Below are 23,231 nucleotides of genomic sequence, written 5' to 3' on the forward strand. Positions count from 1 at the left end.
AACTTTCGCTCCGTACAGGTTGCATTCACTCTAAGCCGCTCTAAGCCCATCTAAATCCATAATATTATAAGCGTCTAAAATGTATGTGCGATGCTAATACTTGCCGACACCTTTGTTAGCGCTCCCCTTATCATTAATAATTATGCAAAAGGAGATGCCTCTCTCGGCCGAGCAGAAGAAAGCAATCTTCATATGCAAATGACTGAGGTCCCCTCAGAGTAGGGCGATTAGATGTGTGTTGATAAACTCGCTTATGATGACTGACAGCATGCAATATTGGGGTCACACCGGTCGCCCCCGCCGACGACACTGATGAAAACGATAAACCAAATGCCAGAAGTGTCCCCACATGCATGATGGAACGGGGATGAAACGGTGTAAAATGTCACCGTGGTGACCCCCCCCCCCCCCCCCAATCTTCCTTTTCGTGCACCCGTTGGTAACCAAATTGGAAGCGAGAGGGTAATGAGAAGTGGGTTTTCCACTCAGATTGAAGCCATGGCTTTCTTGCAGTCTTACCCCCCCCCCCCCCCACCCACCCACCACACCCACACACACCCGCACAAGACAAGAGGTTGTGCCTGAGATTCAGTCTGCCTGTTTATTCCTGTCTGTACTGTAAAATGCACAAAAAACACCAACACTTTACAGTCATGTTCAACCTTGGTCAAGATGTAGGAAAAAAAGCTTCGTTCTGACTGCAGGGCTGAAGGTGAGGTTTGTGGGGATGAGGCTGTAAAATAAGACCTCAGCTCCTTCTCTGCTGAGTCCTGACATGGTGGCAAAAGGCATTGCTTGGAAAAGCTTGGAATGAACCTGGCTGCCAAACTCTCTGGCTTGGGTACAAAGTGGGGGGGGGTAGACAGAGTCCATAATCCAAAAGCCCTCAAAGTCCACGGTTTGTGTGGGCAACGATTCGGGAAGAGTTTATGTAGAATGCCTGGATGACTGAAGCAAAGCGATGGGAGGCCAGTCATTGCCTTGTGGCTTTTTTTTTTTTTGCTCCTTTCTTTCTCATAAAGGACATCAAAGATATCAAAGGCCTTGGACAGACATGAGAGAAGCAGCTTCTGCAATCTGGTTCTCTCACTCATTACAGCCTTCTTAAAGAGGGGTAAAAAAAAAAACAAAAAAAAACTGGCCACTCTCTTCTGGAAAACATCCCAGATGCCATAGCGTGTTGCTCGCTGAGTGAACCTTGTTCAGGAATTCCCTGTTCCTTCCAGGAAAAAAGACGATGCCCTTTGCCTTCCAATACCAATCAACAGGTACGTTTGGTGCAGCACACAGGTTCTCTTAAAGAAATGTTGTTTTGAGAAGTTTGCAAATTGGGGGAGAGCGTCTTATAAATCACTGCGACATTGATTAGTTTTGCCTGTCTCGGTTCCATCCGTGACTTGGTGGGAATACTTCTGTCTACCCTGTAATTCATTGGGACCAGGTTTAATTTACAAAATCAATTACTTTTGTAGACTCCTTAATAGTATCTTTAGGGGTTTGTGTACCCCGGAGCCCTCGTCCCTAAATTATTAATGGAATTTCCCACCAATTCATAACACTTACTCAACTGATCTCAGGACTGCTAATGAAGTCAGGAGCAAATTCACAGCGGGTCTCCTCACTCGTGACCTGTGCTGCATTTACTGACACATACTTGGCCTTATATGATTCTGGACGAATTTTTCAGTTTCAGACTTTTTCTTCTTAAGTATGTCTGATCTGCAGGGTGTGAGTGCTTCACTGTCAAATTTTAGGGGCCAGAATGTCATTTTAGGGGGACACTGCATCTGTTTTAAGTGCTATTGAGCAGAGCTCTTGCTAAAGAGATCCTCTGGGAAGCGGGGACAGAAATTGTCAGAGAGTCTTGGGCTATATATTATCTGAGGATAATTGGGTTTTTCTGTGAGATTTTGAGGGCATCCACCTCCTGAGAACTCTAATCTTAACCTTTATCCTCAAACACATGATGACTGCGGGAAGACTGAATCACCTAAAATTTCCTGTTTTCTGCATTCCTTCTCTTGGCAGGACATTCCTTCTGCACATCACATTCAAGGCTTAATGAGTGGCCGTGAACTATTCAATATGCTTTTATGTACTTTTATTTTTCAGTTATTAATTAAAAAAAAAACCTAATGGTTTCTTGTTTACATTGACAGATTCCTATTTCTGAGGTCCACATTACTGAAATAGTAAGGTAATATTTAAAACTGTAGCCAAGAATTACGAGTAGTAAATCTCAGTCAAAATCAAACCAATCTTTTCTAAATGCATTAATTAATTCTGTAAACTAAGCCGAACGGTGTGAGAATATATTAATTCCCCAGAATGGGAGGCGACAGGACATCACACAGCACATGAGGTACTGCAGGAAGCAATTACCATCGATAATTTTTTCTAATAAACCTGTATCTCTCAGATGATAACCAATTAAACAGCCGTAATTATGGTTTCCATATAGTTATTCATAAGCTCATTAGCATGTGGGCTTTACATGCAGAACAACTGCATTAATGAGTTGGAGAAGGTCTGCAATGGCTGTTAGCTTAAAAAATTAAGCACATGGAAAGTGCCGGACAAATGATCAATTAAAGCACTCATTAAGACTGTCAATAATTCCTTGAAGGAGTGGAAATAAACAAAATAAACAAAGTATTGGGCTTTTAATGGACAGTCAGACGGAACTTGTGAATATTTAAAGACAGGCTGTGAGTTCCATATAATATGTAGCCAAATCAAGATAAACGTTTTATCAAAAATAACTTTTTTTTTACAGTATTTTAGGCATTCACTCCAAATATGTAGATGCAAATTTATTTAGCATTAATCATTCTGGAACTTCTTGGGTTAAAAGTGATCCTGCTCTTAGTTTGTAAAGTATTGAGAAGTTTTCATGGTTTGTAGCCCATCCCTCAGTCCATCTAATGTCACCATGATTTTGACATGAATGTCATGCATAACCGAAGCACAATTCTTGTTTTTCCAAGATTCCTTTCATAATGTTGATTTGATGCAAGTATGTGGTGTAATGATGTAATTGGTATTTTCTTAATGCTTTAAGACACATGCATCTATTGTTGCAAAAATGGGGCTTGTTTAAATTTTTTTTGCTAAATTACAAATTATATAAGCCAGAAACATGTCAGAAAAGTGTCAACATGGACATTTGCATTACTTTTACACCACCTGCTGGAAGAAGGTAGCGTGTCTTATGATCACCCCCCCCCCCCCCCCCCATTTTAGCTGCTTTCCATTATATTGCTTTGAGTAACTGACAATATGCTAATTTTTATATTATAGATCATTGTAATAGGATTTTACTTCACTTTTATACAACGTTATACAATTCACTTTTGTCTAGAACAGTCTTATGGAACTAAATGCCTTATAGACAAATAAAACCATATCATTGTGAAGTAAAAATGAGATAAAATGCACACCAACTACTGACAGCAGCGGCCACCCGCAACATTGCCCCGGTGTTACATCATGCAGGTAATTTTACTGAATGAAAGAGAGCGCTAGACATGAAGCACGATTTAATGGATGTCAGGCATCTATTTTTTAATGATCTCCTAATGACATAAATTATTGAAACCAAAAGAGCAACTTCAATCAGCGTAATCTTTATTACGTATTCGATAAGTTACACACAAAAATATAATTTAGCACATTGTCTATGAGGCAATACATGGTTGGTTTTATATATTTAGATATATTTTGGAAACATCAGTCTAGTTACACAAACAAATCACAAATAATTTGCGCTCATTAAGATCTCCATTGTTAACCCGTTTAATATTGCTAGTCAACAATCATAAATCTGGAACAGTCACATTGATATTCGTGTGGGTGCAGTGGGTGCTGTACCGTTTCATTGCTCAGAAACAACTTGGATTACACAAACACCAATCAACAGCTAGTACACTACCAGTCAAAAGTTTGGAAGCACCTACTCTGTGGTGGTTGTGGATACTAAGATGGAGTCGTTTTGAAAGATCCAGTGCAAGAAACATATTTAGTATTTTTTGTTGCGGTAAAGTGAAGTACGTCGCCTCTTCTTACCTTGACGACTGCTTCGTGCACTACTGTCATCATCAAAAGCCGCTTTATGAGATGCTCATTAACACGAGTGAAGGATAAGAAACTTCAGAACAGTTGGAAACCGTCCCCGTTGTATAACTGAAGGTGGTCGAGAGAAGCCAAGAGTGTGAAAAGCTCCCTGCTTTGGAGAGACTCAAATGTTCAGTTTTTCAGTTTTGTTCTCTAATGTAAAAAAAAGTGAGTGTGTCCAATTTTGGGACTGGTAGTGTATGTAAATGGACTATATACGAATACTGCAGCATTTCTCCGAGAATTACACATACTCTTATATTCAAAAATAATTTAAACTTCTTTTAATGATTTAATCTAAGAAAGAGCAAGAAAAGAGACGGAGGCAGACTTTACAATAGATAAACGTCAATTTTCAGATGCTCAGTATCTTAGGTAGTACCATTTCATTTACAATTTTTTTTTATGTCTTCAAAGGTTAATAGATGATTCTATCTAAAACATCCTCTATTAAATTGTAGCACATTTATGAATATGTTCACATGGTCACATGTTCACAAGAACTAGCAGATGCAGGGCAGAAGTCAGTTTTTTTTTTTTTTTTTTTTTTTACAAAAAGTGGTAAAAAGAGAAGAGAATGAATTTGAAAGAGTGATGGCAAGTGGCGAGCAGATGAAGGAGTCGGGTAGGTGTAAGAAGTATCCGTCTTCAAAAATCATGAAAGACAGAGACTGGAGAGGGTGGGAGAAGAGGAGAGCTGTCCGTCTGTCTCCAGAGTGACTGTGCTTGGCCTTTACTGTGGAAGGGCTTTGAGGATGGCATTCACCTCTTCAGCTACAGCTGTCAGCGCGAACTCAAACTGCTCCTGAGAGGGGGGAGAGAGAGCCACAGGAAGAGGGGAGGTGGAGGAAAAGAGAGGGGTTATTTTGCGTGACACACAAGCCCTCACAGCCATTTGCTTTGCAATTTGTATCCGCTGGCCACAGAAACAGACCCCCAGATCCCAGGTGCTCACAGCAGGTGAAGAGTCCACGCTCATTGTGTGCGTACGCGTGTCCGCGCCGCTCCAGACCTGGTCTGCGTTGTGTCTTTAAATAAGCGTCTGACTCGCCCCCAGCCGCCCGCCCCGGTTCGAAAGTGACTCACTCCATATGCCTCAAGGGCTCCAGCTCGCGTCGATCGCTTGTCTGAAGACCAACCTGAAAGTATCGTTTGAAATTCCAGTGCTTGACTCAAGCTGCAGGCGATAGAAATGAACTTACACAAGAGGTGGGCGTGCAGAAGGTCAAGTTTTAAACAACAATAACTAAAAAAAACAACACAAAACGTAATGGCTCTCAGTTCCCTTTTTTTCCAGCTCACCCGCATGTGGTCTATGGTCCATGAGGAAGAAGAGGAAGAAAAAGACCCCGTGGGGACGCACAGGAAAGCTGTGTGCAGTTCGCGTCATCACCACCAGGGGGAGTCGAGGCCCAACCACCCCCAACTCGCGCCAGCGTCGCTGCTCGGATCGTTTATTTCTTACATCATGTACACGACGCACACGAGAAACGCAAATAATCCTTTTTTTATTTTTTATCTTTAGTTCTTTCTGGCGAGCGTGGTTCCTTTCACGAGAGCAAATTCCGAATATTCCCTCATTCCGCGCCACCAAATTAAAAGCCGCAAAACTATTTGCGCAGCACATCCGAGCTTGTTACATCGCCATTTACACGCGTCAATTATTGGATCCTGACTTTAAAAGTGCGGGCGGTAATAAAAGCTGGAACGCGTCGGGCCGCGGCATTTGTTCCTAAAAGCGCGGCTCTTATTAGACCGCGGCGCCGAAACCGCGGCATTAATAAAACATGCGAGTGACGCGGACTCGTTTCGCGAAGAGACGGAAAAAAAAAAAAAGAACCCCGCGTGTTCCGTAATTGACGTTTTTTTTTAAAAAATGATTTCTCGCTCCGGAGACAGACTCCTTCCACCCCAACCAACTACCGAGCACACGGCACACAACGTCCGGAAAAGTTCGCTAGATGTTACCAGATAATCGGAGCGGATATTTCACATTCGGACGATCGATAGATAGATCGATAGCTAGATAAATATCCCGCACCCGTAAACGATCTACAATATCACAAAGGTGTGTTTTCTAGAGCGAGTTTGCGTGAGCGAGACCCCAGAGCAACAAAAAGACAGTCCACTCTTTTTTATGACGTCATAGAACAGTGTTTCGCTATTAGAAAATCTCACTATCATAACCTGACCAAATAAAAAATAAACAAATACACACACGTGTGTGTGTGTGTGTGTGTGTGTGTATATATATATAATTTGTCTATACACTGCTTTAATATAGATAGATTTATAGATTGATAGATATGTAGATATATAGATAGACTGTGTTTGAGCCCAACCCAAAACCTCAAAACTGTTTCCTGGGCCAGATGATCCATTAAACTGGAGGAACCATGGCAATAAATCCCCACTAGCCACCATGAAAGCATCTCACAAATTGATTTTGTATTCTTAATGATGTTAGCGCGAGTGTGTTAGCGCCGCGTGAGGTATTAAGAGTTGTGGGAGAAATGATTGCGGCGGACCCTTCGAGGCCGGCTTAATGAACTAAGGGCAGCGCGCCGAGGGGGGCGAGGGCTCTCGAGGTGAGAGAGCGCCGCAAGGCATTAACATACTCATCTCACTGGAGCCCGCAGGAAGTGTGTCTGTGTTTGTCCGTGTCCACGCTGGCGCCACAGGCACAGAGAGAGCTGCAGGCCCGTCACCCCACTTCACCCAAGCCTTCCCATGACAGGTCTGTCCTTTTCCCCGGTGTCCATGGTATGGGACGTGACTGGGGAAGGTGTGTGTGTGTGTGTGTGTCTGTGGAATTCCCTGATATATATATTTAAAAGAAAGGCCGACGTTCTCAGTGTAAATTTGATTTTGCAGTTTGTTGTTTACCTTTGCTCAAGCTTCATAGACAAATCCCTCGCCGGGCGAGGTGATGCCCCCCTCTTCCCTAAAACCCTCACTCGGCCCCCTGGGCGAGATGAGCTGAATGAGCCTTACCTTTGTCTGCACCATGCTGGGTCTCTGGTCTCTCAAGTGCTCCAGGGTAGCAGCAATATCAATCTCTTTAGCACCTGAAACAGACCGCAAATTGGACCGAGTTCAAAGCTGCAGCGTAATCCGGCGCGCATCTGTCAATCTCCCCACCCCGCCCCTCTCTCTCACTCCGTCTCTGTCTCTGTCCGTCATCCCCTTCCAAAGTATCTGTGTCCCTTTCGAGACGTGTCATGACTGGAAATCATTGCATTTTGAGTTGCGAAAAAAGGAAGATTATTGCTGCAGAACCCTTTAAAATGGATCCACACCTACCAATGGTAGACATGTTGCCATGGAAACAATACAGTTTTCACCAAGCCGTGGGGGAAGGGCGGCGTTGATTACTAATACTTTGCACCCCCGTCGAAGGCCAGTGTGTGTCTGCGGTCCACTTCCATTGTGGAGGACCACTCATCCTTGAGTCTAATATAAACCCCCGACTCGGCATAGCTTCCTTCTACTTTTGTCTGCCTTTTCTTTTAAATCACCAGTTCTCCTCCTTCGCCCCAAGTTTTGTGCGAGACCTGGGCTCATTCACTCGAGGCTCGACAAACGAGAGCGCTGTGCGAGAAAAAAAAGCGATAAACTCTGATTCGAAAAGCGCTCCCTTTCACCTTTAGCTTGAACGACTTTAAAAACTGGACCATTGTCAGCCTCAGTCATAAACGACGCACTGGGGGGGTGCGGGGCGATCTCGCCGGGGCTCATTTCACATTCACTGGCTTTCCGAAAAAGAAAAGAGACCCCCTTCTCCTCGGAAAGAGACGGATGAGGGAGAGAGCTGCGATGCTTGTAGATTGTTTCTTTCTTTTCTTCTTCTTCTTCTTCTCTCTCTCTCTCTCTCTCTCCCTCTCTCTCTTTTTGAAAGAGGCAGAGTGCAGCTGGGCTACTAGCTCGGGAATAAAAAAAAGTGCTCCAACACTTTCATGTCCTCAGAAGTGTTGGATTCCTGAGTTTAGGCGGGAGTAAAACTACCCCCCTCTTCCACAAGAAAGGGCTTTGGAAATAAAACAGCATTCTTGAGTAATTTACAATTCATTCTCCGAGATCAGGAGGAGGGAACACGCAATAGCGGGAGGAGGGTAAAAAAAAAAAATACTAATAATAAGAACGGAGAAGGTCCCGAGAAAATGAAGAGGAGGAGGATGGAGCAAGGAGGGCGTTCGTATTTTCCCAGCAGCCTTTGCTGCTTTGATCGCACAAGTGAACACTGTGAGCGGCAACCTGGGCCTCCTTCTCAGGGCCGGACAAAAGGAGAACCAGTGGAACCATGAAGGCCCCGGATCCGGGCCCCTGACAGCCTGGGAAAGACCCCCCCCCCAGAGCCTGCCCTGCCTCTGCCCTTTGATCTCTGGTTATGGGGGGAGCGGTGGAAGTGGTCAGGAGGTCTGAAATGCCCCTGACTCTACAGGCCGGGTGGACAGGGTCACGCCCGACACGCAGATGACATTCTCTACGAAGGGATTGCATGGGTCGGAGGAGGCGGAGAGTTTGGGGCTTCGTGGGGTCATGGGGGTCACCCCATTGTCTCCCGGACTAATTTCAGATGAGTGATTGAATTTTGTGCCATGCTGAGGTTGCTTGCTAATCTCACTAGTCCACTAGTTTTGTCTATTTTTTTATTACCTTAACCCCCTCCAATTCCCTCCTTTCTTTTCATCTAAGGTCCTTGAGAAATCACACAAGGTCTTTCGGTCGTACTCTAATGCTTTACATGACCTTCTATTGAAAAAGGAGGCTTGAGCATCACCTCCACACAACCCGAAACAGAAAGACTCCCTCATCGATGCTCACCTTTAGCCATCTTATTGAGAACCATGTCAACCAGGATGTATGTCCCGCTTCTCCCGGCTCCATCACTGTAAACAGACAGAGAGAGAGAGAGAGAGAGAGAGAGAGAGAAAACCCTGTTCAGTGCTTATGCCATAATGTTTGACACTCTTAAACTGAAAAAAATACCGGTTTCTTCCCCTTCTACGATTTCATCATCACTGTTTGCTGTTGCATCATTGTACACACTCGTCACTTTTCGAGGAACGCTCTCTGTCATGCGTGTGCAAACAGAAAAGACTATTAATCCCGTTTGCACTTACCTTGTATTTGTTCTGCGCCTAAGAGATACAGAAAGCGCATTATGTCGCTATTCACAAATTCCCTGCAATTACTCTACCACAAAAGGCAAGTTCTGTTTTGATCTGTGAACATTTATTGTCTATGTGTTATATATGCAGGACCGTCGTATATTTATTTATTCACTGATGTTCATAAAATGAAAAAATAAGCACAGCAAGCTATAATTCGAACACGTTCTGCCGAGAACCCACGGATTAGCTGTTCCATCACGGAGAAACCTTTCTAAAGACACACGTGTGGAATCTGCAATTGCTGTCTGCACGCTTGTTAATTGCAAACAGAGGCAGTTTTGCTAATAAAATCCCAGGCAATCAAGCTCCCGGGCTCAGACAGGCCCAAATGCCAGCATTTCATTAATCCTCCACTACCTATTCCGAAGCAAACAATCTGGCCGGCACGGCCACGCAGTGTGTTAATCAACAGTGTAACAAAGCCAATAAACAGAGGTAAGAGTTTCCCCCATGGGCTCGCCGCACCACCTACCATCCACACCCGCCGACCAAATCAGCATGCTAATCTGCACGTCCACCCCACAAAAACCTGACAGGCAACAGACAGAAGGTCTTACGGGCCAGGGATCTCTGACCTGTGGCCTCCGGAGCGAAAGGGCATCCCGGATTATTCCGAGCTGTCCACTCTCAACGCACATCCCTTTCAGGCGCTCACAAAGCATCAATCATAGTTGTCTATCGCGTAGTGAGCTCTCATAGGACACCATCTGCTCTCGGGCAGAAATGAATTCAGAGCAGACATTGTCTCAGCACTGACCAACCAACCAATGAGCTGGCCTCATTTCTTCGCTGCATGAGAAGCAAACCTCGCCATCTTGCTTATTCTTTTTCTCAAAAAGGTGGTGTCATCTTACATTCCTGTTCTAATCCCAGGTGATACTGTTACTGTTATTTTCTCATACATTCAGTGCAAATTGGTTATTTTCATTTCAAATCATTTTAGACCAGTAACAGCAAACAAATCTGGTGAAATAATAACATGGACACATCATCACAACACGAAGGTAATCCCATACATTCTGGGTGGCTCATGTACTTGCCTGCAGTGGACGATAATGGGACAAGACCGACCCCGGTAGCACTTGTTAACCTTTCTGTAATGAAACAAAAACAAACAAAAATAGTTCATAAATATAATGCATGGAATTTCTTTAATTTTTTTTTCTATTTTGTGCACAACAAATTATTTATAATATGATTACATAAAAAATTAATAATTAAAAAAAAAAAAAAAAAAACATTTGTATAGTCTTTTGCAGAATTTGGATACTTGAACAGCAGGGTCTCCATTAAAAGACCACCGTGTCAATCAAAAATCCCACAACGAACAAAACCGTTTGATGTTGAGCAATTAAAACCCATGTTGGTCCTTTTAACTCGCTGTGTTGTGACAAACCATTAGAGCGGTGATGGATGTTGTGGTGAGATGCCGTGATCCTCAACACATTAACCTTGCACAATTATCAATGTTGCACGCCTACAGAGGAAAACTGAGGGCCAACACGTTTTCGCACGCTGTCTGTTGCCATGGAAACTGTGTTCTGCTTTTTGTTCTTTTTTCTGTTTTGTTTGTACTTCTGTTATTTTTTGTTCTTTTTGATTTTCTTTTGTTTGACAAACATAATGGATAGCAGCTAGAAATACAGTATTAAGGCCATATGAAGCCAGTGGAGTACAAAAAAACAGCAAATAACACAGATCAAGACCAGCAAGAAACAAACAATCAGGATAAAACAAGTTAAAAAAAAACACAGGGCTGTGAACCAATACAAACCAGTGCTCTGTTCAGTGGCACTGAGGGGAAGGGCTGGGAGCCGTCATGCGAGTGTAGTGCAGGTAAGGTCGGAGCGTTAGTGGGGACAGGGAGCTAGAGGGCGAGTAGGAGTGGAAAAAAAAGACAGAGCGGAGGGAGGAAGGAGAGAGAATGAAAGAAAGAAAGGGAGAGAGGGACAAGGAACCAGCGAGGGCCTGGCTGAAGAGACACAGTCTCCAATGATCACTTTTGTGACTATGCAACTGGGCTCATATTACTAGCTGCAACATCACAAAAATGACACTGGCAACCGCTAATTAGCTGGCCAAAACAAACAAACAAAAATAAAGGCACAAATTAACTCAAAATAATTAAAATAAATTCAGTTGCGTCTGTGTATGCGTGAGTGTAAGTGACTATAGACCAGCATTTTCCAAATCGGATTTAAAATCCTGCATCATTCAACATCAACTTGACCTATTCCATCCGTCTGATCCATGTAATAACAGCATGAATAAAATATAATTCCTGAATAATAACGAGGCATTGTCTTTGGTGCCGATTCCTGGGGTCAAAGTTCACTAACGGGTTAAACAGCTAAAGCTGAGGTTTATGGACTGTCCATAGTCCGCTACCACCTTTGATTATTTTTTTAACTTGTGCAACTCGGTTGTGGATGACTACCTTTCAATGGAAAAGAAAAAGAACACATTTGTTTTTCCTGATCACCAGTAATCAATCTAGCCTCCTCTTCCTGGGCAACATGTTCTCATTTAAAAGGGATTTTCCAATTCTGTGCAGTTTTACCCCGGGGAGCGATTTCTGGCCGTCAGGCAAGCTCTCTCCGGGTGAAAAACGGCAGCAGGCCACACACTCATCGGCTTTTCCCTTCACCGCAACTTTACGTTTCACATTTAATTGGCTGTTTAAACTAAGGATCGCCCTGCAACGTGGACAGTTAATTTGGCACGTTGTTACTCTGCCTGTGTGAGTGAGAGGGCGAGACCGAGAAGGCTGGTGTGGGGGGGGGGGGTTCAGCCGAAGCACCTGCTCAACACGAACCATTCATTGACGGTTGGAGGAGGGAAGATCAGGCAGATTTTGATGGAGGAGAAAAGGCAGCAATCATGTGACGAACTTGTCTGGGGGGGTCGTTTGTAATTAGACCCTTTTTTTCTTTTTTGGAAAGGGCCTGTCGACTCTAATTTGACGGCGTACCTGCGGAAGTCGAGAAGGGTCCGAGCTGACTCTGGGACACTCTGGTCCATCCAGGACAGAAAGTGGAACTGCGTGACGGTGCGTGTCTCGTTGGTCTGCACGTTTTTCAGGTAGAAGCTACGCACCAGGAAGTCCTCACACCAGATGTGCTCCGACACCAGGTTCACCTTTGTAAGGAGAAGTGCATCACCATCAGATGTTCCCGAAATTCATCTGTCTGGTTAGTTGCCTTCCATGTTCCATGCTAACTCTGTGAAGTGTGGTCAGGTGGTCAACCACATCAAATTTTGATGCATTGATTGCATTTTAAACAAAGTTGAATAAAACATGGGCTGAAAAGGTTATTTTATTTTGCAAATATATATAATACTCATTAGGTTTGCGGTTTAGGGGAGTTTTAAAAAAGTAAAAAAAAAGGTTTAAAAAAAGTTCCACAACACTAAATGCCTTTAGCTGGTCCCAAAACACACATACACGCACGCACACACACACACACACACACACACACACACACACACACACACACACACACACACACACACACACACACACACCTCATAGATGTGGTAGAGTGTGGACCCTTCATCTGGCCAGTATTGGTGACACTGCTTGGTTCCGTTTTCAGCCAGAGGTGTGAGCATCACCACCACCACACACCCGCTCTCCCAAACCATCTGCAGAGTGAACACACACACACACACACACACAAACACAGATACACGCAACCACAGACCCACAGATTACATAACATTACAGCACAATGAATTTCACCAGTAAATTTCCCTGTACTTCCTTTCCTCTCTATGTGCCACTTTATCTCGGCTCTGACCTGATTCAGCAGTGTGCCTGGTTACAAACTGTTACAAACAAGGTTAATTAATGAATAAATAAATAGTCATATTTAATAATGCAAATATTAAAATGACCCCTACTGTGATGTCTAGCATTCTTTCATATTATTATTAAATCATACAATGCATTTGCCACATCAAACAGCTCTAAATGAAAAATTCCCCTTTTTCAGTTTAAGGGAACCCCTTTACTTGCCTGGAGATAATATTATTATATAATAAACAGGAATAGCCTAATAGCTAAGGTTAAAATGTCAATCAGCAAAAAAGCTCATTTAGCTACATATTTCCGTCTTATTCCATGCATACAAAGGGGAAATTATTAATAAATTCAAGGTGCAAATTAAGTGTTGTCTATCAAATTCTTATCAGAGAAACCCCAGGCTGAACAACATGCTTCACAGTTCCTTCACAAATTAGCCAAGTGTGACCATAATTGGTGTGCAAAAGGGACTAAATGAAGCAATAGAGCCTTTAATTGCAATTAAATCTCCATAGCCAAAGTATTTTGCTGTTCCATTTTTGGTTGCTCTCTGTTGGGTTCATAACAGTGCAAGCATCCGACTGTCTTTTAAAGTACCAGCTAATGCTAACGCTAACGCTAGTGCTATGGCGTGCCGCTCCATTTCCTCTGATCACACGTTTAATGTGTCCTTGGAAGATTTAAGGTCCCATTGTGGCCATTAGGAAAACGAGGGAAAAAAACACAGACTTTTAACGGGAGCAATAAAAACACAACGGTCTCGGCCATAAACTAATCGCACACGTGTGCAATTCGCCCCGGCGGAAACATTAGCACAGAGACCCCGCGATGACATGGCGCGCTAAAATGCTGCCACCCCTGTGTCCCCCCCCCTTAAGAACTTGGTTAACTACATTTTCATTTCTTTTTTAGACAATCCTTAAAATTACACATAAAAACTAAATTGTGTGCTAAGATCATTAGCATTCCACCCGTACATACAAACAGACTTGTGAAGCACTTAAATTTTAAAGCAAATAAGATTTTGGCCACATAAAAATGTTGCTTGGGTTTCTGTAGAAAATGCGTCAGACACCACGCCAGGATCATAGAAATTTCAAACCTTTTTAAAAACTCTTAACTTAAAATGAATTGATTTCAATAACGGGAAACCATTAAGATGATTTTTAGAAAAGAAAGAGCAGTTTAATTCTGGCTACACAATATGCTTCTCATTCAGAATTCTATTGCAAGATAGAATTGTAAATCCAGTGTAAGTGTGTAACTGAATGGATGTGAAACTTTATGTACACGTTTATTCAAAAAGCACAAGATTCACTGCATCCTTTCCAACAGTTTCTGGAAATAACTTGCGTCCAAACCCTTACTAAACCCACACCTGAAATGTCTTCTTCAGCAACCATCAGTTTGAGCTTTTGAGGCTAGATAATGTTACTACGAACCACACAACATTGCAAACCAGTCACTTTCATTTGTTTGAAGTATTGACAGTGCATAGTTTATTTCATCTTTAAATTCCTGGCCTGTGGAGCACATTTAGATTACAACACGGGATCGAGAATATACATTCTGTTTTAGTGTGGCTTCGGCCACAAAAGGGGGAAAGAAAGCCTCGGGTGGTATGGAAGAGGGAGTCATTCAAAGAAAAGGAGAGAAAGAGCGAGTGGAGGAGGCTGAGGAGGGGGAGGAAGCGCGCAGGAGGAGTGGAGTTGGGGATTAAGCAGAGCTTTGGGGAGGGATGGAGGGCCCCAGCTGGGATTAGACACAACAGTTCCCTCCTGCACCTCACTCCATTTGCATGTCCTGCTCAGGTTTTTTTTTTTATATATTTATTCTCTCTCTCTTTTTCTGTAGAGTAAAGGAGTCCACAATTTCAAATAACGAGAGTAATTTACATAACCTTTATGCAAGGTTTAAAAAAAAAAAGAGAAAGAGAATGACTTCACTGGTTTGAATTAATTGGAGGGGATTTTGAGCGAAAAGTTTAATCATTCTCAGTTAAGTTTTAATACTTTTATTTTTATTCAAATGCATGTTTTGATTGTGACAACTTGATTGCACATAATTCACTGGTAAATACTTAATTTAATTTAGATAATGGATGGTTTGTCATTAATTGACAGAACTGCAGCTTCAAAACAAACAATGATAATTAGCTAATGTTCCCCCCTCCAATAAATAAATAAATAAATTCCTGGTGCACACAAATGTGCAATTAAAAAAAATTATACAGGAACATTAACAAAAGACATTTCGGTTTTCTCTTTCAAAGTGCGATTAACACTGCAGCGAGATCAAACCACAACTGGCATGCAAACACAAAGCATCCCAGCCTAACCCATTAGCGAACAGCGACTGGTACACTGGTTACGACAAGCACGAGCTGCCGGCTGACACCATATCCACAATCTTTGCAAATCTGAGCCCAGGAGCCGAGCACCATCTGTGGCACAGAAACACACCACACTGCCGCAGAGCCGACCAGCCCCTCGGCCTTATGGGAGTGGCGGCCGGGATAATTAGGCTAATGTGGTCCCATGAAGTGTCATTTTGTAAACCAGGCATACAGCATCTGGGGTCTCTGCACATTCAGAAGATTTCAGTTTGTGGTTTTTCTTGAGTTTTTGTTTAGTTATTATTCAGATTGAATTTGGGAAAAAAACACATATTGCTAGTCTGAGCTTTCCTGATATACCATAAATATACAAATTACAATGTATCTAGGTTAGTTTGGTATGTATTTCTATAAGGGACAACCATCTAAAGTACAAATATGCTTACTAGGAATTGCATAACAACAAACACAACCATTCATGAAACATTCATAAGTGCTCTATATAACAGGCACCAAGAAGTGCTGACGCAAGAATAATAGTGTTTGATTGCAGGGTGTGTTTTCACTAGTCCTTACCTGCCAGAAGTCGGAGATGGTGGAGGGAAGTGGCCCTTGGGCACAGATGTAGGCCGGGTTACGAGGATCGTGGTCCATCTGACAGGACGAGTGAGAGGGAAAAAGGAAAGAGTGAAGCAGGTCGGGGATGCAGAGAGAACGAGAGAGACAGAGAGAGAGTGAGTGTGAGAGAGAGAGAGAGAAAGAGAGAAGACAACACCTCTACAATATATTCTACTTCTTCCTTTAGTCACTATGCTGATATTGTTCTTAAAAATATATAAAATTTCGTGCCGAAAACGAGACTCAGCGACTGATGCACATCTTTTTGCCTTAATCCGGTCCCCAGGTCTGATCTCTGTGATGTTTGGAGCATCTTTGGAGCAATTAGGGAACTCTAAAAGGGGATTCTTGACCATTTTAATGAGATTTATCACCAGAAGACCCTTGCTGGGGAGTCTCACCCCCCTCAATAGATCTCCAAGATGACTACATTTAGCCCTGGCAGTTTGAGAGGTAGACAAATGTGAGGAAATAAAATAAAAATATACTTGGGCTAGGGTGAAAGAATTTTGTTCCTAATGAAGAGAGCACCTTCCCCCTCACGCTTTGTTTTTTGCCCTCTAGATTTCTCCCACTCCCTCTTTCCAACGTTTGTACATCTTTATCTTCCCCAGCTTTCCTTTTTTTCCTCTCCGTCTCTTCTCTGAGCGTGTTCATTCTTTAATTCTGCTGATTAAGGCTTAGTCTGGGCGTACAGCAAGGCATTACTAATCAAACACATCTATTGATGAGAGTCTAAGAGGATAGCGGTTTCTATATATATGTGTGTGTTTTCAGTGTGCTTAATGGCACACTCACAGGCACAGACAAGGGTAACACACACACACACACACACACACACACACACACACACCCTGTATTCTGTGTTAAAAGCCTTTAGCACCAGACCACCAGTCTTGGGACTGAATACGTATGCCTCCATTAGCAGAATAATGATCATTATGATGCGAATACAGTAGCCAGACACCTGCAGCTTCATCCTTACACCTCCTCCTTCGTGGCGAGACGGAGAGGGTCACATTCGTTTCTGCTGGTGAAGAAGCCTTTCAGCTTCACTCCGAATCTCAGCCTTCAGCCACCACATCCCACAAAACCATCTCATATTACATCTGTAACCCACATATTGTGCCTCAAAAATTCAAACATAAAGATGACCTTACTCGTGCCGCACAGATACGTCCAATGAAATGTTCAGGCCTGTTTTCTTTGTGTCCTCAATGTGCGAAGAGGCTAAAATGGGCGCCAGCGTTTTGTTCCTGTTCTCTCTCTAAGTGCAGTGCCGCATTTAAGGCCACTCTAGAGTGCGCCCTTCACTACTTACTTACACCTCCATTCATAAAAAAACGGCAAAAAAATCTAATCAGAAAACAAAGCAAAGAAATAAACAAGTAAATGACTGGCCCTGCTCATCTCTGCAGTAGCTGTGCCACTACTGTGATGAAAGGGGGAAGGGTTTCAGCCATGGAAGGTCGAGCCTCATGAAACGGACCTACAGCACTCATTAAGCAAAATGGAATTTTGTCATCGCTCTGGAATCTCACTATTCTGCTCTGGCACAAAGGCCTCATTTCTGCTTTGGGGAAAGGTACGTGCTCCACGGCGAGGCTCGGAATTTCTCTTATTGTCGATGAGGGCCGCGTTAGCCCCACACACACACACACCGCATTCACCTCTCAGTCTCTGGAGGGTGTGTTCTAGCCATGGCTGTGTAAGCCGGTCCTTTGGGTAAGCAAAATGAAGCCCTCCAGCCCTGTGGGTGGATGGAGAATGGCAAAAGGGATAGAAAGGGAGGGGGAAACAATCTAAGTGTAGAATGTAGGATGCCGAACATCCCATGAAACAGCAGCGTTATTACTCCCCAAAACAGGGCTGGGGCTGGGCTGCAGGGTTCCATTCTTCTGTCTGTCTGATTCTATTCATATCTGAAAATTATGGAAACTAACATGGACAAAAGAGTGCGAGGGCGCAAAAGTAAAAAAAAAAAAAGCGAAACATCCAACTCTGCATCAGCAATTACACTGAATGACATCCCCAATCATTACTCGATACTGTAAATGGATACAATTGTTCGGCGCAAAAAACCTTAATTGTCGTAGGGAGCAATTTCGAGGCGTAAGAGCAATTACAGGAGAGAGGAATGATGTTGGAAAGCATGCGTAAAGCTGCCTCTCATAGCGTCCCTCTCCTTTTATGAACAGACTTATTAAAGCGGGTACATTAGGTGCGACTGGGAGATCACGCCTGTAACTGAAATCTAATTACTTTAAGTAGAGATGTATATCATTGAGCAAGTCAATCACACGGGACGCAGCCCTCCCATCGACGTCGCGGCCACGCGGCAATTACAGTGGAGACAACTTGCGCACTCATGGGTGTAACTTTGAAGCGGTGTTCTAATGAGGGCCTAGCACTTAGCGTAATTATTTTTTTTTTTTTTGTAAAGTTCCAAACTTCAGAGCCGGGGACATGCAAACGGTGAAAAAAGATGGTGGCGGTGGTGGAGAATGAGAACTGGAAAATGAACATCATCTTGAAACCAGAGCCATGAGGGTCATTGGTGGAAATCTTTAGAAAACCCCCAATGTTTCCATGACAACGATGTCCAAATTTATTCATGAAAAATTTGAATGCACTGAGGGCGCTACTTTTGAACTTTGAACGCTAAGTGAGAACAACATAATCGAAGAACATATCCTGTCATACACAAAATTTCGCAATAGCAGTTTGTCTTCTTCAAGATACAGATAAGTGGTTCTTTCTTGTTTTACCTTTCCTTACACTAGCAAACACACCCCATTCTTAACATGTTAGCACCCGTCTGAGCCTGAGCCACATGATCCTTCTGTGTCCAGAAGCTACTGTCCGTTCTATCCAAAAAACACGGAAACGTGCACGGATTTACTCCTGATCTTTTTCCTCCAACAGCTAACGAGATGGAAGCTGAAACGTTGACAGTGATAATTATCACAATTTTAAGGCGCGCGTCCCTGTGTCCCGTTGTGCCATAATTAGCCAGCGCTCACCCGCGCCTCCCTGGATCGGCAAGCACGCCGCCCGCCCCGCTGCTATTAGCAACCCAGGGGATGGAGGATAACCATGCCAGTCTTTTGTTTTCCTTTCAGTAGATCCGCCCCCCCCTGAACCCCCCACCCCAAAAACTGAAAACACAGCAAGGAATTAAATATGCAGAGAAAGGGGTGTTGCCTCAGCTCTTATCTCCACACTATCATCTGAGCTCAGCCTTGACACATGATTATTCATTGTATAGATTATTAGTTTCAGAGGACAGGCACCATTTTGCACTGCTAAATGCATTTAATAAATTCCACCACCAAACAGTTTGTTATCCACTGGAATTATCTATCAAACCAATCAACCCTACATCTGTCTGTCTGTCTATATACATTCATATGAAGCATATGTCTGAATCTCAGCAAAAACAGAGATCAGACAGTGCCCTCCCCATACAGTTTAAGGGTAGCACTCATCTCCCAAGAATCCCAAGTTCTGCTGAGGAGCAAAGGCAGCAGCATCAATACAGTAATGAATAAAATATTACTGGAATGCCTTTCATTACAAATTAAAGTCAGCGGGAGTCGAATCGCTCACCTTTCAGTCAGGGCAACTTAAAAAGACGTGACACTGACACACAAGAATGATAATGATGAGAGAAAATGATCAAAAAACAATATAATATAATGTAATGTAATATAATGTAATATAATATAATATATGTTTCACTTAATTTTCAAATGAATTTCCAGATTAAGTAAAAGCATAATTTATTTTTTCTTGTCTTCTTAAAACATTAAAATGTAAAAGACAGTAATGAGTGATTTTTGGATGCTTACAATAGGGCTGGCGTTGATGTAGTCAGAGTTCCCGTGGTTATTCTCAGCCTTCAGAGTGACCCTGGAGTGATCGTCTGCAACAACAATCAATGAATGAAGATTTTTTTATAAAGCAAGAGAGGTCGGTCATCTTAAAGTGAAATATTTATTACTTCTTGAGACCTTTAAACTACAAATGCAAAGATGTGGACCGGAACTGTGGCCATTAAAACCTAAAAATCTGTCCTGACAATGTAAAGGTCACAGTCCTTTCCCTTCTATCACCTGGCAGTCAAGTTCAAATGTTAAGTGTTCTTCTCAAAGTGCACTCAGCAGCCAGGCTGTGTTGGGCCGGCACTTACAGACAAGAACCCCATAGGGCCGGTTCCTCTGGGCATTCTGCTCTTCCTGCCCCACCGCCGAGGCCCCGGGTTCAGCCTGGTAGCTGCACAGGGCCTCCCACTCCTTCTCCAGACGGTTCTTATTCTTCAAGTGGTCCTCCATGTACGACTGGAGACAAAGAAGAAAAGAGGGAGCGCGAGTTACAACAACATCAACCTTGCTGTAAAATGGCTGTAAAAACGGGCTGCGGCACAGAAATTATAGGGACAGTAAAGGTCCCTGGAAAAGTGTCTGTTGTGTTTTGATGAAATGTTTTGCAGCAGCAATAAGTTGATAAAATTACACTTCCGTTACTCTACTATTGTTCCAAATAAATGACAAGGCTGTCCAGTCACAGGGCTGTCCATTTTTTCGTGTCTCTTGATTTTAATATTCATCCACCCAGAATGCACTGGCAGGGGACAAACTTGCCTAAAAACAGGAATGGCGGGCAATAACCCTGCTCCTCCGTAACGGCTTAGCTCCAGGGAGGAGTCTCGGTCCGACTAGCGCATCGCAATTAAGACTCCAGAAAGGTCTATCTGCATCCGCCATACTCCAGGGCTGCTTCAATCACCCCTCTCACTGCTTGCAAAAGCGCTGATAAGATTGTCTACGTTTAAGCCATCCCCCCAAGAAGACGGAATTCAATTCGCCCGAGACAAAGGAGCGAGCGAGAGAGACAGAGAGAATGAGATAGAGAGAGCGGGGAGAGATGGGGGAGACAGGAAAAGAGAGGCAAGTTGGGGGTCTGGGGAGATGGTCTGGGGAGATGGTCTGCTCGTTGGCGGGATGTTGGGTCTCCATGCCCTCCCACCAGGGTTAAATGCATTATGTCGTTATTGTGTGCAAGGGGAGATTACACACTCATAACCTGATGTTGTGGGATCCTCGGCACGCTGCAGTGAAAGCGATACTCCTGTACCTAAGAGGCAGCCGTGTTCGGTTTGCTGTCACACTCGTCAACGACCTGTCAATCTGCACAAACCTCCTGGCAAACCTCCTTGCTGGCACAAAATGCGCCAGGATTATGGCTAGCTAACGGTAGTGCGTTAGTGTGTTCTGGATTGCTAATGAAGCGCTGAACAAATGAATCATTTTGTGGGGCAAACAGAACATTAAAACGAGAGGCCATATCTTAAAAGATTATGCCGCATGTGACACACAACTTAATAGAGGCTATTACTGCTCGTGTTAAATCCATAATTTAGTAAGGGGGAAATGACTTTGATTAAAAAAATCTTCGATAGGACAGTAATGAGGTTAACCAACGCCACAAAAAAAAAAAAAAGCATTTATCTCTTTTTCATTTTAGGAATACAACTAACCTGGTGAAATATCTTGTTACCACTAGATATTTCTAAATAGCTTGTGTAATCCATTGCTATAAAAATCGAGTTTGCTGATAGATTGACATTGCAATCATTTTGGAGCAATTTTGGAGTCTTTTGTGAATTTGATTTGATTTTCTTTTTCTTTCTCTTCTTTTCTTTAGCCGGGATTTCCTTGATGCACATAGCCAGTTATGATAACCATTTCTTAAAATCTCAGTGTACCCTTTCAAAAAGCTTTCACCCTTCAAACCAGAGATTACATCCAATAAGGCTTGAGCCAGGGTCTTACATTTCAGATAAATTACTCTTTATTCAATCCTCACCATCTATAGACTCTGGGTGCGGTGAGAAAATCACAGTGGTAAAGAAATTTTTTTTTTCTTCTTTCGTTTGGAGGCCAGAACGAACTGTTCATCCCCTGTTTTTGATCTCATCATGGCCCGGGCATGGACAGCAGGTACAGCCGCCTTTTGTTGGCTGCGCAGTAATAAGGTTTAAAGGAAAGGAAAGTGTAACAGAATTACTGCCAGCCAATCAGCAGGTCCGAATGACAGGGTGTTGGGGTGAACCCGCTCTAATCCCCTTAAAGATATGGTGCAGAAGGAGGTGGGGGTTGGCTTAGGCTGAGAGGTTATTGGAGGTGTTGGAATGTAAAGGGGTCTGACACAACAGAGGGAAAATGAAGAATAAAGGTGCATTTGGAGTCTCATCAGGGAAATCAAATAATGCAGAGAAACTGAGTGTGTATGTGTATACGCGTGTGATATTGCATTTGAAAAACTCATAAAATCACAGCCTCGACAATAATTTATACTTGTTTTTATGCTCCTATAAAGATGTGTTAATTCCATCTGTTTCATTATACAAATATTTAGACCTGAACATCAGTGATAAGACAGAAATGTATTTACATATGAACATATAATATGGTTATATAAATTCTCTTTCAAATAGCAAAAGTTTTCAGAAGCCAAGAGGAAGTGAGTAAATAAATAATGAACGCATCGAATGCAGCCTGGGGGTCATTATCGATTTTTCAGAGGAAGTCAATCAGCAGCCACCATTCATAACAAAGCCGGGATATCGGAGACTGCTACAGCAACAGCAAAACCACATCTCCGTGGAGATCAGAGAGCGTTGCTCAGAGTCAGATTTAAGCAAAAGGAAGGAAAACAACCTCATGCACTGCATTCAGCTGCAGAGCGCCACCTCGGAGCTGTCCGTGGTGCTGAAACCCATGTTTCTCACCCTAACAACGAAGAATGGCAAAAAATGACTAGGAAGGGACTTATAGCAAACAATAACGGTGTTTATATATACAGTATGCTGGTCACTGACTAGCAAAGAACATTGGCTCCAGGTCCATCCATAACAGTCATGTCTGCCCTGAGTCTTTGTTACAGGAATAGAGATTAGGCCAGTGGAACACTGTTTAATATTTCATCATTAGGATATAGGATCCCTAGATAGCAAAAGATCAATGACCTGTCACCGAAGGCGGCACTGCCTTGCTGATAGCCGTCAGGCGGCGGGACGGATCCGCAACCAGTTCCTTCAGCTGACTCGCGCCTGATCTGGCCAGACCTACTGAACTGGGAACAGTGTCAGCTGCCTCGTATCAGCCAAGATATGTCATGCACG

The 23,231-nt window shown here is 43.2% G+C and overlaps 1 protein-coding gene across 1 annotated transcript in view; it reads right to left on the bottom strand.

Moving 5' to 3' along the window:
* Nucleotides 1–3,610: 3,610 nt before the first annotated feature.
* Nucleotides 3,611–23,231, bottom strand: part of ptprn2 (protein tyrosine phosphatase receptor type N2) — a 152,165-nt gene continuing 132,544 nt past the window's right edge. The window contains exons 15-23 of the mRNA XM_028970236.1: nucleotides 20,238–20,385; nucleotides 19,897–19,970; nucleotides 16,004–16,081; nucleotides 12,813–12,932; nucleotides 12,259–12,425; nucleotides 10,328–10,381; nucleotides 8,938–9,002; nucleotides 7,108–7,181; nucleotides 3,611–4,918 (exon numbers count right to left, since the gene is read on the bottom strand). Coding sequence (XP_028826069.1) covers nucleotides 4,847–4,918; nucleotides 7,108–7,181; nucleotides 8,938–9,002; nucleotides 10,328–10,381; nucleotides 12,259–12,425; nucleotides 12,813–12,932; nucleotides 16,004–16,081; nucleotides 19,897–19,970; nucleotides 20,238–20,385 — 852 coding nt within the window. The 3' untranslated portion in view covers nucleotides 3,611–4,846. The remainder of the gene's footprint in view (nucleotides 4,919–7,107; nucleotides 7,182–8,937; nucleotides 9,003–10,327; nucleotides 10,382–12,258; nucleotides 12,426–12,812; nucleotides 12,933–16,003; nucleotides 16,082–19,896; nucleotides 19,971–20,237; nucleotides 20,386–23,231) is intronic.

Source organism: Denticeps clupeoides, chromosome 2 (assembly GCF_900700375.1).
Source record: "Denticeps clupeoides chromosome 2, fDenClu1.1, whole genome shotgun sequence".
NCBI classification, from domain to species: domain Eukaryota; kingdom Metazoa; phylum Chordata; class Actinopteri; order Clupeiformes; family Denticipitidae; genus Denticeps; species Denticeps clupeoides.